At 37.6% G+C, this 14,182-nt stretch overlaps 1 protein-coding gene across 3 annotated transcripts; it reads right to left on the bottom strand.

Moving 5' to 3' along the window:
• Positions 1 to 1,127: 1,127 nt before the first annotated feature.
• Positions 1,128 to 14,124, bottom strand: NEK3 (NIMA related kinase 3). 3 transcript variants are annotated; one of them, XM_053936400.1, is made up of 16 exons: positions 13,945 to 14,124; positions 12,534 to 12,750; positions 11,631 to 11,724; positions 11,301 to 11,398; positions 10,177 to 10,260; positions 9,507 to 9,574; positions 9,302 to 9,388; positions 8,229 to 8,283; positions 6,454 to 6,654; positions 6,049 to 6,118; positions 5,390 to 5,436; positions 4,381 to 4,480; positions 3,869 to 3,991; positions 2,722 to 2,856; positions 1,944 to 2,070; positions 1,128 to 1,362 (listed from the first exon to the last, which is right to left on the bottom strand). In XM_053936400.1, the coding sequence occupies exons 2-16, from the start codon at positions 12,648 to 12,650 to the stop codon at positions 1,296 to 1,298; spliced, it is 1,473 nt and encodes a 490-aa protein (XP_053792375.1). In that variant the 5' UTR covers positions 12,651 to 12,750; positions 13,945 to 14,124; the 3' UTR covers positions 1,128 to 1,295. The 3 variants fall into 3 exon arrangements, with proteins under 3 accessions (XP_053792375.1, XP_053792378.1, XP_053792377.1); XM_053936403.1 differs by lacking the exon at positions 13,945 to 14,124 and adding an exon at positions 13,619 to 13,637; XM_053936402.1 differs by lacking the exon at positions 13,945 to 14,124 and adding an exon at positions 13,585 to 13,630.
• Between the last annotated feature and the right edge of the window lie 58 nt (positions 14,125 to 14,182).

The raw sequence follows: 14,182 nt of genomic DNA, 5'->3' as shown, positions 1-14,182 counted from the left end.
CGTGAATCCTTGGTGGAAACTCACGTACAAACAAACGTACGTGCAATAGGGGAGGTGAGGTGAGGTATGAACTGGCTCTACACCAGAACTACAGATTTCCTAAAGCTTTCCTTGTGTATTATTCCTAATATTATTTATTACAGGGACATAATCTGGGACAGCTTCCCCAGGAAAACTCTGCCAAGAGCATTTGTGCTCTCTCTTGCCACCTTTTTCTTGTAAAGTGTCTATTACCCAGTAACCAGAACAGAGCCCAGACTTGACACTGCTCATAGCACTCTCTGCAGCAAGAGCATATCTCTGATCAAAGTCAGAAAATTTGTCCTTATTCATTAATATATTTGCTTCCTTTCACACATGCAGTGGCATATAAAAAAACTCTTTTCAATTAATCAAGGCAAAAGTTCAGTCTCAAAGAATTTTCAGGGGATTAATAATTGCATGAACTAAAGTCTCAACTATTTATCATAGCTAAATGTTTCCCATAATATGCCAAGGATCATTTATACATACGTATATATTGGGTTTGTGTGGCAGGGTTTCAGTAGCAGAGAGGAGCTACAGGGGTGGCACCTGCCAGAAGCTTCCCACATTTGACAGAGCCAATGCCAGACAGCTCCAAGACAGACCCACCCAACCGTGTTCCCATCCTTGACCAGTGAAGTGAAATTGAGTTCAGGAAGAAGGGAGGATGGGAGAAAAGTGTTCTAAGATTTGGGCTTATGTTTCATTACTCTGCTCTGATGTGGTTGGTAATAAATCAATTTCCTCAAGTCAAGTCTGTTTTGCCTGTGACAGTAATTGGTGAGTGATCCCTCCCTGTGCTTATCTTGACCCATGAGCCTTTCATTAAATTTTCTCTCCCCTGCCCAGCTGAGGAGGGGAGAGACAAGAGAGGCTTTGCTGGCACCTGATACCCACCCAGCATCAACCTCCCACCACAATGCAGCATTTCATTATGTACTCAGGAAAAAAAACATCCGGTTTCTCAGAGTGCTACACCATCTCCTTGAAATATGACAAGAGGACAATTTGAACAATGCTGTAATTTGACTGAACATTTCTGCAAAGCTATTACCAATTCCAAACATATTTAATACATGGACTTGTTTAGCTACCTGCAAGTGTTCTTTCTAAAAAAGTTTATTGTGCATTTTGCATCCTCAGTTTTGTGATACAGAAAACATGCCCACTCAGTTTTTTTTGACTAATGTTATTCAATGAATAACCAGCTATTAATAACAACTTGGATACCAGCACACCTAACTTCACTCATCACAGGTAAATTCAGGTTTTCAGTCACTCTGTTTCAATACCATTTGCAGTTCTGACACCCAGTCTGGGTCATCTTCCTCAAAGTCCCTAAAAATAAATTTCAAAAAATGTTATTTTGAGAAGCAAACCACTACTTTATAAATCTTTAATTGCTTTTTCCCCCAAAAAATTACCCTGTAATTAGGATAAATTATGTTAAAAATACCAGCACAAGAGACATACTTCCTGCCCCACTGTGATTAAAGAACCAGTATGGTTCTTTGTGATTCTCTATGGAATTTACAAAAGTAAGTTTCATCAAAAGCAAAGACAAATTAATATATTAAGAGACTGCAAATGTGTTGATAATTGACAGCCTGCAATTAAACTGCAGCAATACATGCCTAGGTAGTCATCTCTAGATGCCCCAAAAATAAACAGAGACACAAACTGAGATTCTGAGAATCTGAGACCCACCCCCAAAACATACACACATCCAAAAATCACAGCATTTTTGTTCATACATTGTAAGATATCAAACGCTACTAAATTTCAATTTCATTATGTAAGAGAGGGGTGAATTTAGATGCTGAGAAAAATGCTATTTTTTTTCAGGGGAATGTTGTTATGGAAAAATCTCTTTGAGGAACCAAAGAAAACATAAATGCAAGGACATCACTTAGACTTACGTGTCATCTTCATCAGATCTAGGTTCAAGTCTCTCAGAATCTATGACAACAGCTTCATGTTCACCATCTACTTCATCAGATGTTTCGCTTTCATCAGAAAGTGGACCTCTTAATATGTTTTCAGAAGCTTTGAAAACATAAAAGTTAAAATGTCATCAAAATATTTTAATTTTTAAAGTAAAACTATTAAGTATAAATACAAAATAGTCTAATTCATCCCCAGTTTGTAGCAGATTCCAGAATAAGTTGTTACCTATTTTATGTGGGAAGATAAACTAGTAAGGCAACTGAAGTGCAGAGCAAGTATTTGTGACTGTGGTTGTGCACATCTGTAGACTGCAGCTGTCTTCAGCTGTGCCATCTGACCATCCTGCCCTCAAACCAGGGCACCACTGCCTTACTGAGGGGGGATTTACCTGATGGGCTACAGTGCATTTCCTGCATCTCCCTAACACACACACCACACAGCTCAGTGGGAGGAAGCACATAGCAGGCGTCTGTGTTTTGTCACTACCTCATTCAGCTGTTGAGCTGCAAGTTAAAGTCCATCATTAAGAGCTGTAGTGGACATGTACAATCACTCATGAATTCCAAATTTGGCTTCTTAAAGCCCACGTTTCGTTTGGTGAACTTAAAAAATCCCCAAAACTAGCCTGTTGTGATATGAACTCAGGTGTGTGATCTGTATACACAGGAGCAATGTATGAAAAAAAAAACGAAAAAGCCTTTATTAATAAACCTGTTTGCAAAAATGTGTGCCCAGAAAATGGGGATTTACCTGGTGTATAAATTGTGTATGTTTTAAATGCTAAGCTGACATCTGCATTGCTGAGCATGTCCATCAGGGTCTGAGGGGGTTCCTTGTTCCACTGCTTCCGTGGCCTATTTTCACTGTAGTTTATAACACCACCACCTGGGTATAAAATTATTCATAAATGCTATTTACATCAAATTGCATTAGCAGTGTGGATTACATTCAAGGTCACATTCAAGAGACAAATGAGAAACAGGAAGAAACAGGAAGAAAAGAGTCTCGATAACTCCATCTGCCACACCACTGTCCTCTTAACAAACTGAGGAAGTAGTGGAACCTCCTTGTGGCCAGGGAGCCCACAGGAACTGGCTGAGGGGTGTGAGGAGGCAGTGTCTCAGCAAGCTTATATGGGGGCTCTGCAAGTCTCAAAATGAAGCCTGAGGCTGTTTCTGTGCCTTTTAACAGCAGAACACTTAAATACCTGCATTCCTCTGTCCACTCCCCTTGCCCTGTGCATAACTATCATATAACATTCCTACCGCAGCTTGGGAATTTTCTGACTACTCATATTTTGATTATTTATTTCCACAGCATTTATTCACATTTACTTAGAACACATCTCCAGAATCACATTAAATAATTATAACAATCGCATCAGTGAGGGGCATTTTAAAATTTAAACTTTTCTCAGGTTTAAGTGTTTTAATCAAAAGAAAGAAAAGTCTCTGCCTCACATCTGAGGTACATCATTGATAGTTCTTGTCACTGGCCTTAACCTGTATGTTAAATCAGAACAAAAGTAGAGGTGTAGATGTTTTATGCTCCCAATAGTATGCTGTACTTGAATGACACATGGTTGCATTCTGCACCAAATGAATTCCTCACTGCTACCTCCACAAATGATGTATTAAAAGGGGGACTCTAGGATAATTTCTTAGTGATGATTTCAATTTTACGGTTGCTAATGTTATCTGTCAGTTTCATCACTCTTTGCAATCTTCCTGTCACACAAAAACAAAAAACACAGTGAACTTTTTGATTGTTTGTTAATGAAATATTTTTAAATTATTTTAACATAATTTTTAACATGCTGTGTAAAGTTTTGGCTTTTAAAATCTGTAAAGAATCACTGACATTACTTGAATTAAAAGCACATTTAATTAAATCTTACTTTCAGTCTCTTCAGGTGTAAAACTGGAAGAAAGCAAGGACACGTTTTCCAGGACATCCAGCACTGTATGGGATATCCTCTTTTCCCATTGCCTCCTGTGGGCATGTGACAGATCAGTACTTCCTGGGAGGACAGCAGAAACTGATATGATAATTGTAACAAAAAAAAACCATGATAACCAGCATCAAACTTGATTCCATGTCCAGACTGCCCTGTCCAAGCAATGTAGTACTAAGAATCACTTAACCAGCAGTGATGTTTGGTTCTATGGGTGCAAATCTCAACTAGAAAGTGTTCCCCATACATTTACTCTATTCCAAATGTTTCCAAAGTAATTTTTTATTACTTTGACAAGAGAATTTTTACTTTTTTTTTAATCTCAGATGAGCAGTATGAATCAATGTACTTGCAGAAGGAACTGATGGTGGCATGGTTTTCTTGTCTGGAGTTACCTAAGACTAGATACCAGTACACAGAAGGAAGTGCATTAGCCTTAAAATTGTAAAACTTACCTTCTTGATAAGATTTCCTTTGTTCCCTTGTGCCTTCACTCAAACCCTCAGCATTTTTCCTTTCTAAGGGGCTATGCTTGCTACTTTTATCTTTCCTTTGCTTTAAAAGAGTAAAGACTGTATTAATTATTATCCTTGTTTCAAGGAAGACAAAGCAGTCATATTAACATGGCATTAATTATTTCAGTTTTGCTATAAAATACCTGGCCTAAAGATTGGAAGGTTTGAAAACTAAACCACTAACATTGTGAAGCCAACTGCAATTGCACACTACCTGTTATTGCACTGTATTTCACACTGAGTGCCCAAGACAGAAAACCTCAGATTCTGAAGCTAAGCACATAGGTAGTTATTTGATGTCATTTGGGGTTATTTTACATTTAAGAACACAAACAATATAAATTATTTACATTCCCAAGCAAAACAAGATGCACCCAAATATTAAACTTCTCAGATTGACAGGTCTATGAAAAGAAAATAAAATAAGCCCCAGGGCAACATGCTTTTTAAAAATATACTGAAGATGGCTGAGTCAGGCTATGGTAATGTACCCATAGGGGACATCTTGGCCACCTGTGACTTAATTCTTCTCTCTTGAAATCTCATATGTCCCTTAAAACCTGGTGAGAACTATGTCCAGACTAGACTGTTTCCACAGCAGCCAGTTCTGAATGTGTCCCAAAAGCAAAGAAAATGGATAATCTTTTGCAGTGTAAAAAAAAAAATATTAGAAAGACAAGAGAAGTTTGTTGTTTTTTTGTTGTTTTTTTTTTTGGTTTGGGTTTTGTTTTGACAGGGTTATAAAATAACCCACTTTGGAACCTAAACTAAACATGGGAATAATCAAAAAGTTAGCTTGGTGGGAAACACACAGGAAAACTGCAATTTGAACACTAATAGGCTGATTTATGGTTTAGCATAGGAATAATTTTCTGTAAAAACTTTTCTAGAATACAGAATATTCTAAATTACTAAAACACAAATGTTATATTTATATTTGAATACTTACTCTATTTTCTGTCTTATTGTTTGAGCTTCCACCAGCCATGACATGACCTGACACATTTACAAGCAAGAGTTAATCCAAGAGTTAACACCTTTAGCAAACATTTATAGTAAAGTGGTATTCCAGAGGTATGACAGCAATGCTTCTGAACCAAGCAATGACAATTATGTGACAGCTTCTTCACACTTCTGACAACGCAGCTCATTCTTAACAGAGTCCTGCTACTATTGCGTTCCAAATGGGCACTAATTGTGGTGTAGCTAAATTTATGCAGAAGAAAAAAGTCCAACATCCTCTCTCTAAAAATCAAATAATGAACATAACTTGCTTCACCATATTCTGGGAAAGAAAGAACTGTCATGTTTAAAATACATGCCACCATTGAAAGTTTTTTTTAAGCTGATTCTAAAACTGAGAAGTTTATTTCTAGCACAAGTCTTAAGACTTACAATACATATATTGCAGCTTTGCACTCCACTTATGGTGGAATATAATTTACACCCTTCAAGCATTTTTCCATGTAAGTTCAATAATATTAGATTTTGAAATAATTAGAAGTAGATTTGGACATATAATGCTAATGTTTCATAGCTGTAATTAAGATCTTATATTTCCTACTCATTTTGTCATTCCTTTCATGAACAAAAATGTTACTGACTTACCCTTTTGTCTTGCTGCATTGCCTTCAGGTTTCTTGGTTTCCTTTAATATCTGCTCGAACTCGTTTGCAATCTGAAATGTGTATGAAGAGTACTGTATCGTTTTAAACGTCTTCAAATTATTGCATATGCTATTTGTTAAAAATAGATTCACTATACAAGTGCACTGTTCCAGCTAACAATATCTAATTTTATTAGCATCAAATCAATATCCAACTTTAATTTTCAAAAGAGACACTTTCAAAAACTCAGGTTTTCTGATATGTCTACAAGTGTATGTATTTTAGAGTAGGACCTACACAACACTACATTTTATAGTTTTACACCAACAAACTACAAATGAAAAGGATTTAGTATCTAAAATGTAGATAGTATTGCTTAAATCTAGAGACAAAGAATACACCACACCTCAGAAGACAAACAATTTTTCAGAAGTTTGGTCAGGCAACCTCTTGCAAGAATAGTACTGGCTGATGGACGATTCTGGGGATTTCTCTTAAACATCTGTTTTATTAAGTAATGAAGCTCATAGGAATAGTGAGATGGAAGTGGATCGTAGGACCCTTTGCATATCTTAAGGATGAGATGTTTCCAGCTGTTGGCTTGAAACTGCATTAAAAATAAATTAATATTAGAGCACAGAGTTCAAGCATAAGGTAAAAAGTAGCTGACATAATTTAAGATAACTTCTAAAACTGAAAAGCAGATAGGAATTACTCCTATAAATTTACGATTGTTTGAATTTTATTTATATACAAATCAAATTCATATACTTGAGATCAGACTCAAACTGCAAGAGTGAAACAATAAGCTTGGAAATATAAAGACTTGGATTTAAAAAAAAATCATCAAAAGTAGCCTGTAAAGGTACAAACATCCTCTTGCAAATCTAATGTCTGAGAACTTCTAGCTCCCATGCAGGAAGTTTCCTTTGATTACACCCCACTGGCTTGGCTGCAGGGTGCCAAGCACCCATGGAGTGTCATGTTTTTGTATCAACTCTGATAGATTAGGCAAGAACATACATGACCATCATATCAAACCAGACATATAACTCTTCAACTCTGCTAATAAGGGAAGAATACTCCCTTCCTTGGAACCCCAACTTTGAGTTCTGCCTCAATAGCTGCCACACTGCCAAAGACTTGCCACAGATCTACTTAGGCTAACACATCCCTATGCACAGGCTCCCTTATCACTCAGTCACATCAGTGTAAGCTTCTACACTCTTGCACAGTTAGCACTTGCAGCTGTGGAGAACCTTTTGCTGACACACAGGATGTGAACAATGCTCTCAGGCATATGTGTCATTCTTGGGCCTGTCCTTTGCAGGGTCAGGAGCCGGGATTTTGGTGATACTTGTGGGTCCTTTCCAACTCAGAATATTCTGTGCTTCTCTAATTTCAAGATACAATATTAGCTCAATGAAAGCAAACTGCTGCTTATAAAAAACTAAAACAAAATGACCCTCAATTAGGATCTCATTCTCTTGCAAAACAAACATATCCTAATAAGGGCTCTCATTTTACCTATATGTCTGTACAGAGAAGCCAGAGGATGTTAACACATAAGAAACACAGCAATAACATTGTAAAAGACACTGTCCCAGAAATGACAGAAAGACAGAATTATTCATCAAGGTCTCCACTGTTCCAATAGGAGAATGGTGCTTGGAGTGATTTGTTTGATTTGAAGAATAAGCAAAGGTGTATCTCTGATGCAAGTGACAAAAATGCTTATTGCTTACCACATTTTTCTATGCTTGCACACAATATATTTTCATTAGCAAAGATTTTGAATTTCTTTGTCACTATGTCCTGGGATTTTCTTGATGCTGTAAAATGCAATGCTCTTGCAACTGCAGGTATCTGCAATCAGCCTGGCAGCTGCTGGACTCAATACACCCAGATCACCTCACTGATATTGATGAAAATTAACCAATTAAAAAAACCAATTGTTTTCTAAAAAATTTGAAAATAGAGGCTTCTACAGAAGGGTCCAGTAGATCCTAAGAACTGATGAAACAGAAGCATACAGTGGAGGAGGCATAGGAAGGGTGGAGCAATACTTCCCTCTTTTGGAAGCAGCAGCAAGCACTTCAGTCAATTCTATTGTACAGCTAACTGCTAATTAAGTTTCAAGAAATTCCAAAACCTTTCTCATGGCAATAAAGCTGTACTTACCGGGTGTTTTAGAGTGCACAGCTCATACAGAATACACCCCAGAGACCATATATCACTGTAGATATAGAGAGATGAAAAAATTTGAGCCAGAAGTTACAATTTAGTATCTTGCTTAAAAGTGTGAGATTTAATCTGTGTACATAACTGAGCTGAATAAGCTAACAGTAAATGTAAGTAACCATAAAAGACAATATAATTATGTGTTTAACCTCTCCTGTGGAAATGTTCTTGCTTATTTTATCCTACCCTGATGTAAAAAAGATGACTGTCATACAGTTGAAGTTGGCTTTTTATTCCTAGGATGTCTCTTAAGAAATTTGCTCCAACAATACTTATCCTTCTGCACTTGAAAGCCTTTGTATTCTATGGCCCTTAACATCAAACGGCAGCCACATAATCCTAATTCTGAGAGCTGGAATTCTGACCCTGCCAAAAAGAATTCTCCTACTGAGAAAAAACCCCATAATTTTCCACCAAAAGTGAGTACTGCTATTTGCACAAGAAGCAACAGAAGCCTTTCTTCCAAGAAAAGCAGGAAACAACTTGACCTGTAGAAGGTTTCTTACCTACCCTGGAAAATCAATCACAGTTCTTGCATAAGGACCAGAATAACTGGGCTTTGTAAATCTAAGTAATCCATTCTGTGCCATTATCCTTACATTATCAAGACTGGCATGAAGAAGTTAAAAAATCATCCACCAACCATCATCCAAACAACCATCCCCCAAAAATAAGACCAGCAAATAGATGCAAACACATACCTATGTTTGTAGATATATACACCCTTACAAAAATACACACAACTATGTATGTATTTACCAAACAAACAGAGGTCTGCACACTGTTTTTCAGACTTCTAGGACTAAAGACACTGTGCTCTCAGCTACCTAAGAAAAGAGGAATTTATGCACTATAATTTTAAAATAAATGTAACTACCTCTTTGTAAATTTTCTTCAGCTCAGTATCTTCTCTGAAACAAATATGGATAAACTACATAGCCAGATTGAGATAGCAATAAAAAACCCCATCCATCAGTATGGCATTATTTGTGACCACTGAAAACAACAAGTACCTTTTGTTGTTGTATGGCAGACTTTCCCATATTTCTGGAGGTACATAATAAGGAGTTCCCACATAGGTGCAAGCATATGACATTGGACTATGAAACGACAAAGAAAAAATGCCAGGTGAAAAGTAATGATTTATGAACTGTGCACTGTTTGTCAGTGCTAAAATAAAACTTAATACCACTGAGATCAGTTGGGATGTCCACATACTGTGCAAGAAGGCGTGCAGATCCAAAATCTCCCAACTTGACTTTTCCACTTTGAGTGAGGAAGACATTCTGCATTTCAAGAGCAAAGATTAACATATTTAAATATTCTTCAATGAATCATTTCTGCAGTTTGGATATAGAGAAAACACAGCAATAACCACTTCTGGTATTTTGTCTTTGTATTTCCTAATATTTCTACCAAACAGAAAGGCTTTGTGGGCCTAAGGTCCCAGCATCAGTAGCAGAGGAAGAATCAGAACTTAGAATTGTCTTAATCTCTATGCTGTACTCAAATAAAGGATCCACTTTCTTCTGAATTTCCCTCTTTCTGATAGGGAAGAGAGAAAAAGAAAAATTTGTGAGGGAAGATATTTGCAAACTGCATAATCCATACACTTTTTTATAGTTCTGTAGTTCTTTTAAGTTATATGCAGTGTCACAAGCAATTGGTGCTATGAGCAGTGTGGATATCAAGGATATAGCTATACTTAGATGATGTTTACACCCACAGTATTACATCATCCCATGCACTCAACAATTTCATTTACATTTTATTCTTACACCTAGATAAAAACCACAGAACTTAGCAGTCACGAGAAATTATGCAAGAGAGGGTTTAACTTTTGCATGCAGGAGAGTTTATTAATGGCAACAAAACTTGCTCTGTTCACCTTGGATTTTATATCCCTGTGCAGCACACGTTTATCATGGATGTGTTTCACAGCCAGGCACATCTGCACAAACCAGTGAAGGATCTGAAAAACAGTAGCTAAGAGTTATAACAGCTCAAGGCTCAATATAAAGAATACTTTATTAATAGATTAAAAAAAATAGGAAAACAAAAGCATACTCAGAACATTTGGGCATTAAAAGTAACTCCAGCATAATAGCCTCCAACCAGCATGAAAGACTTGACTTCTTTAAAACAGATTATATTTTAACATGGCAGAAGGAATGTTTATTACCTGCGTCCAAAAAGCTCTAGTAACACATAGCAATAATGAAGCTGGGGAATCGCTACCTGGAGCTTTAGCTGGTGGTCATTTTATAAACAATTTAACTAAAGTTACACAGTAAATTGGCAAATAGAAAAGAAACCCAAAGCACCAAATAACAATCCAAACCAAAACTCACATGGAAATAATGTACTGTTTCTAAAAGGATATGTGTTCCTTTCTAAGTACAAAAGAAAACTCTTAAAGGTTATAAAAAATTTAAATATTGAACCAGTTGAGGTTCCTGGTCCTCTCACTTTAACAAAGGTGATGCTCCTAACTGTAGCAGGAAGTAGCTTCTGTTCATGACAATGTCCCTTTAAACCTTCTCCTAAGTAATTTTATAGCTTCTCTGGTAAAAGGAGTTAGCACATGCTGAATGCTTTAAACTAAATGGTTTAATTGCTACATAGAAAGCAGGCATTTATTCTCCTGGTTAGCTTTATTTATCTTACCAGAATGGTTTGTTCACTTTCCATTTGCAGTACTCTTACTATGCTTTAAATTCTGCCTGAATTGTTGTGTAAAATTCCTACTTAACTGCATACAACCCTGACTGTTTTCATACTATGTGAACAATTTTCAGATACAAGTAAGTAGCAATTTCTTTTTTTATTCCCTTCCAATTCTTGTCCTGATCTGCTGGAAACTATAAAAGAAGTAATTCTCCAATTCTATCTGTAAATGATTTTGTTTCATCAAGATGTTTGCATATCTCTAATTTGGTTTATGCAGCATGCTTCAGTTTACATGGAAAAGGATTCCCAGCCCCCTTGGTTCAAAACAATGTCTTTTCTTACCTTGTCTTCAGGGAACAAATTTCCTCCTTGGTGTTTAATCTTTTGCATTAGATCTCCATCATCACAATATTCCATCACTATATACAGATGTCCATCAGCTAAATTTTTGGTAATTTAAGAATAATTAGTATTTTCAATAATGGGATATGTATTGATTTTTTTATTATATATAATACTTTTTACTAGGAAGCTCTAACAATATTCTATGTGTTATGCTACAATAAACATGTATTTTGCTTATAATACATGCTATAAACAAAACAATAATCTCAATCCCTGAGGAGTATGCAACTTCAAACAAATGAAGGAATTTAATTTTTTTATACTTACCTTCAAATGATTCTTTAAAGGCAACGATATTTGGATGTTTCATTTTAGCCAAAAGAACAGCTTCCTTCCTAGAATTCTCTACACCAGATGAAGACTGAAAATATAAACACACTTACTATAAATTTCACACTAACAAATTTTCATGTATAAAGTGCCTCACTTTCCAAAGAAAAATATTTTTAAGAATTGTTCTTGAGTTATTTTAAGTAATTTAGAAACTGTAAAAGCCCCATTTTTTTAATCTATGGTTTATTACTAGCTGAAGACTTCTTTGGGTTTTTGGGCATTTGGTATTTTGTTGTGTTTTTTTTTTTTTTTTAATTTGAGAGAATCTTTTCCTATTTCTATTAATGACATTTTCTATTTTAAAAGTGCAAAACTATACAAGAAAGCAGCACACACTGACTTTGAAACAGCTGGTAGTCTGCATGAACTCAATATAAAGCCAAGTGCCCAGGTCTTGCTGAGCTTTGGTCTCAGAAAGTCAGCACCTCCCTTTTTGTGACTTTTAGCTTAGCTGAATGTAGAGAATATAACACAAATAGCTGATTACCAGCAGTAATACGACACTAATTTCCTCATTAGACACTGAAGATTAAATTTGCATTTTAGTGAAATCAGTGGCAATTGAAGCCATGGGCATCAGTGGGAACAGGGATTTCATTCTAAGCATCTTCAGACCTGCTACATTTCCCAAAATCCCAATATCCAACCATGTACTTCACTTAGTACCAGCAACATCAGCTCCAGATGTAGTTATACAGTAACCATACCACACACCTGTCTAATACACAGAACTCTCAGAAAACCTGTCCAGTATTTCAAAAATACACCCAGAATTAGGATTTTTTAAATTTTTTTTTTTTTAAGTGGTGCGTGAGGTGACGTTTGTGTCACACTTACCATTGGAAGCCTTATTTCCTTCATTACATACTTCTGGTCACTGATTCTATGATGAACTAGGAGAGCTCTGCCAAAGGATCCCTCTCCTAGTACTTTCAGCATGTTGTATCCTTCCATTCTTTATAAATCTAGTTCCAACACTTCTCTTCATTCACAGGATTATCTTCTAAACTTTGTCATGACCTTAACACATTTTAAAATTTTCTCTTAATATAACCTGCATAACAAACAAAATAACAAGAAAAAGTGACAAATATGGGTACGTAATTGTCCAGCATTACCATGACAACTTCCCTGCACTGTTACCTTGATTTTACTGAAGATGAGGCCTCCAGAAAGTAAAACTTGAAACATTATAGTACTATTTCTGCATTTTTTAATTTAAAAATCTCTTTGAAAATGTCAGTTATACACTTATGACTTCTTTTTGTTACCTGCACTCCTGCAGGTGGTTTCATAACACTAAAGAAAACTCACAGGCATAGTATTAGAAACAACAAGTTTAAAGCTTCCAGTGACAATTCTCACCTAAAACAGCATAAGCAAAATCAAACTGGTAAAAGTTACTATGCAAAGACTTCAAGAACTGGAAGATATAGAATAAAATATTTTAGTTGCAAGGGACTTACAATGGTCATCTAGTGCAACTGCCTGACCACTCGAGGGGTGACCAGAAGTTAAACTAGCGTGACAATGGCATCATGACAAACTTTCTTGAACACTAACAGCTTTAAGCATTGACCACCTCCCTAAGAATTCTGTTCCAATGCCCAACAGCCCTCTCAGTAAATAGATGCTTCGTAATGTCTAGTGTAAACCTTCCCTCCTGCACTTTTGAAATGTTCCCAGTTGTCCTACAACTACATTTAGACTATATCATGGGATCACAGAATCAGTGAGGTTGGAAAAGACCTCTGAGATCACTACGTCCAGCCCATGACCCAACACCAAGTCAACTAGACCATGGCACTGAGTGCCACATCCAGGTAAACAGCTCCAGGGATGGTGACTCTGCCACCTCCCCGGGCAGCCCATGCCAATGTCTAATCACCTCTTCAGTGAAGAAAATCTTCCTGATATCGAACCTGCAAGTCCCATGGCACAGGGTGAGCTGTATCCTCTCCTCCAATACTGTGCTTAGTCCCAGCCCTCCGGAGAGCTCCCACAGCTGCTAAAACTCACACACGATCCCATTTCCGGCTAAAAACACATCTGCAGGATCTCTCAGGGTTTTTCCAAAACCCTGGTGCTTTTAAGTTGGTTATCCATAATTCAGGCATCCGCTGTGCACTGTGTGCACACACGGCCTTCTAAGGGGTTGATGAGCTTTTGGTTTCCCCCGGCTCCTTTACGCTGGAACAGGAGCAGCCCAAGCCCGCCCCAAGCCCCTCAAGGCCCGCTGGGGACTCACCTCAGCGGGCCGGGCCGAGACCTGCGGGCAGGCCCCGGCACAAGGCCGCCGCTCGCCCCGGGCTGCCCGCGCCCGGCCGGGGAAGGAGGAGCGCGGTGCCGGCCCCGAGGCCGGGGAAGGAGGAGCGCGGTGCCGGCCCCGAGGCCGGGGAAGGAGGAGCGCGGTGCCGGCCCCGAGGCCGGGGAGCAGCGCTGGCCACGCCCGCCCCACAGCAGTGGCGGGAGCGGCCCTGGCGGCG

Source organism: Vidua chalybeata, chromosome 2 (assembly GCF_026979565.1).
Source record: "Vidua chalybeata isolate OUT-0048 chromosome 2, bVidCha1 merged haplotype, whole genome shotgun sequence".
Lineage (NCBI taxonomy): Eukaryota > Metazoa > Chordata > Aves > Passeriformes > Viduidae > Vidua > Vidua chalybeata.
The sequence above is the reverse complement of the archived record's forward strand: the minus strand, read 5'-3'. Positions and strand labels throughout refer to the sequence as shown.

Excerpts from the sequence above, each read along its gene's own strand:
- NEK3 (XM_053936400.1), bottom strand. The coding sequence starts at position 12,650 with ATGGAAGGATACAACATGCTGAAAGTACTAGGAGAGGGATCCTTTGGC. Across the intron at positions 9,575-10,176 it reads ACAGGGATATAAAATCCAAG|AATGTCTTCCTCACTCAAAG; the intron begins GTGAACAGAGCA and ends CTTGAAATGCAG. Across the intron at positions 6,655-8,228 it reads TGTGCACTCTAAAACACCCG|TTTCAAGCCAACAGCTGGAA; the intron begins GTAAGTACAGCT and ends TTTTTAATGCAG.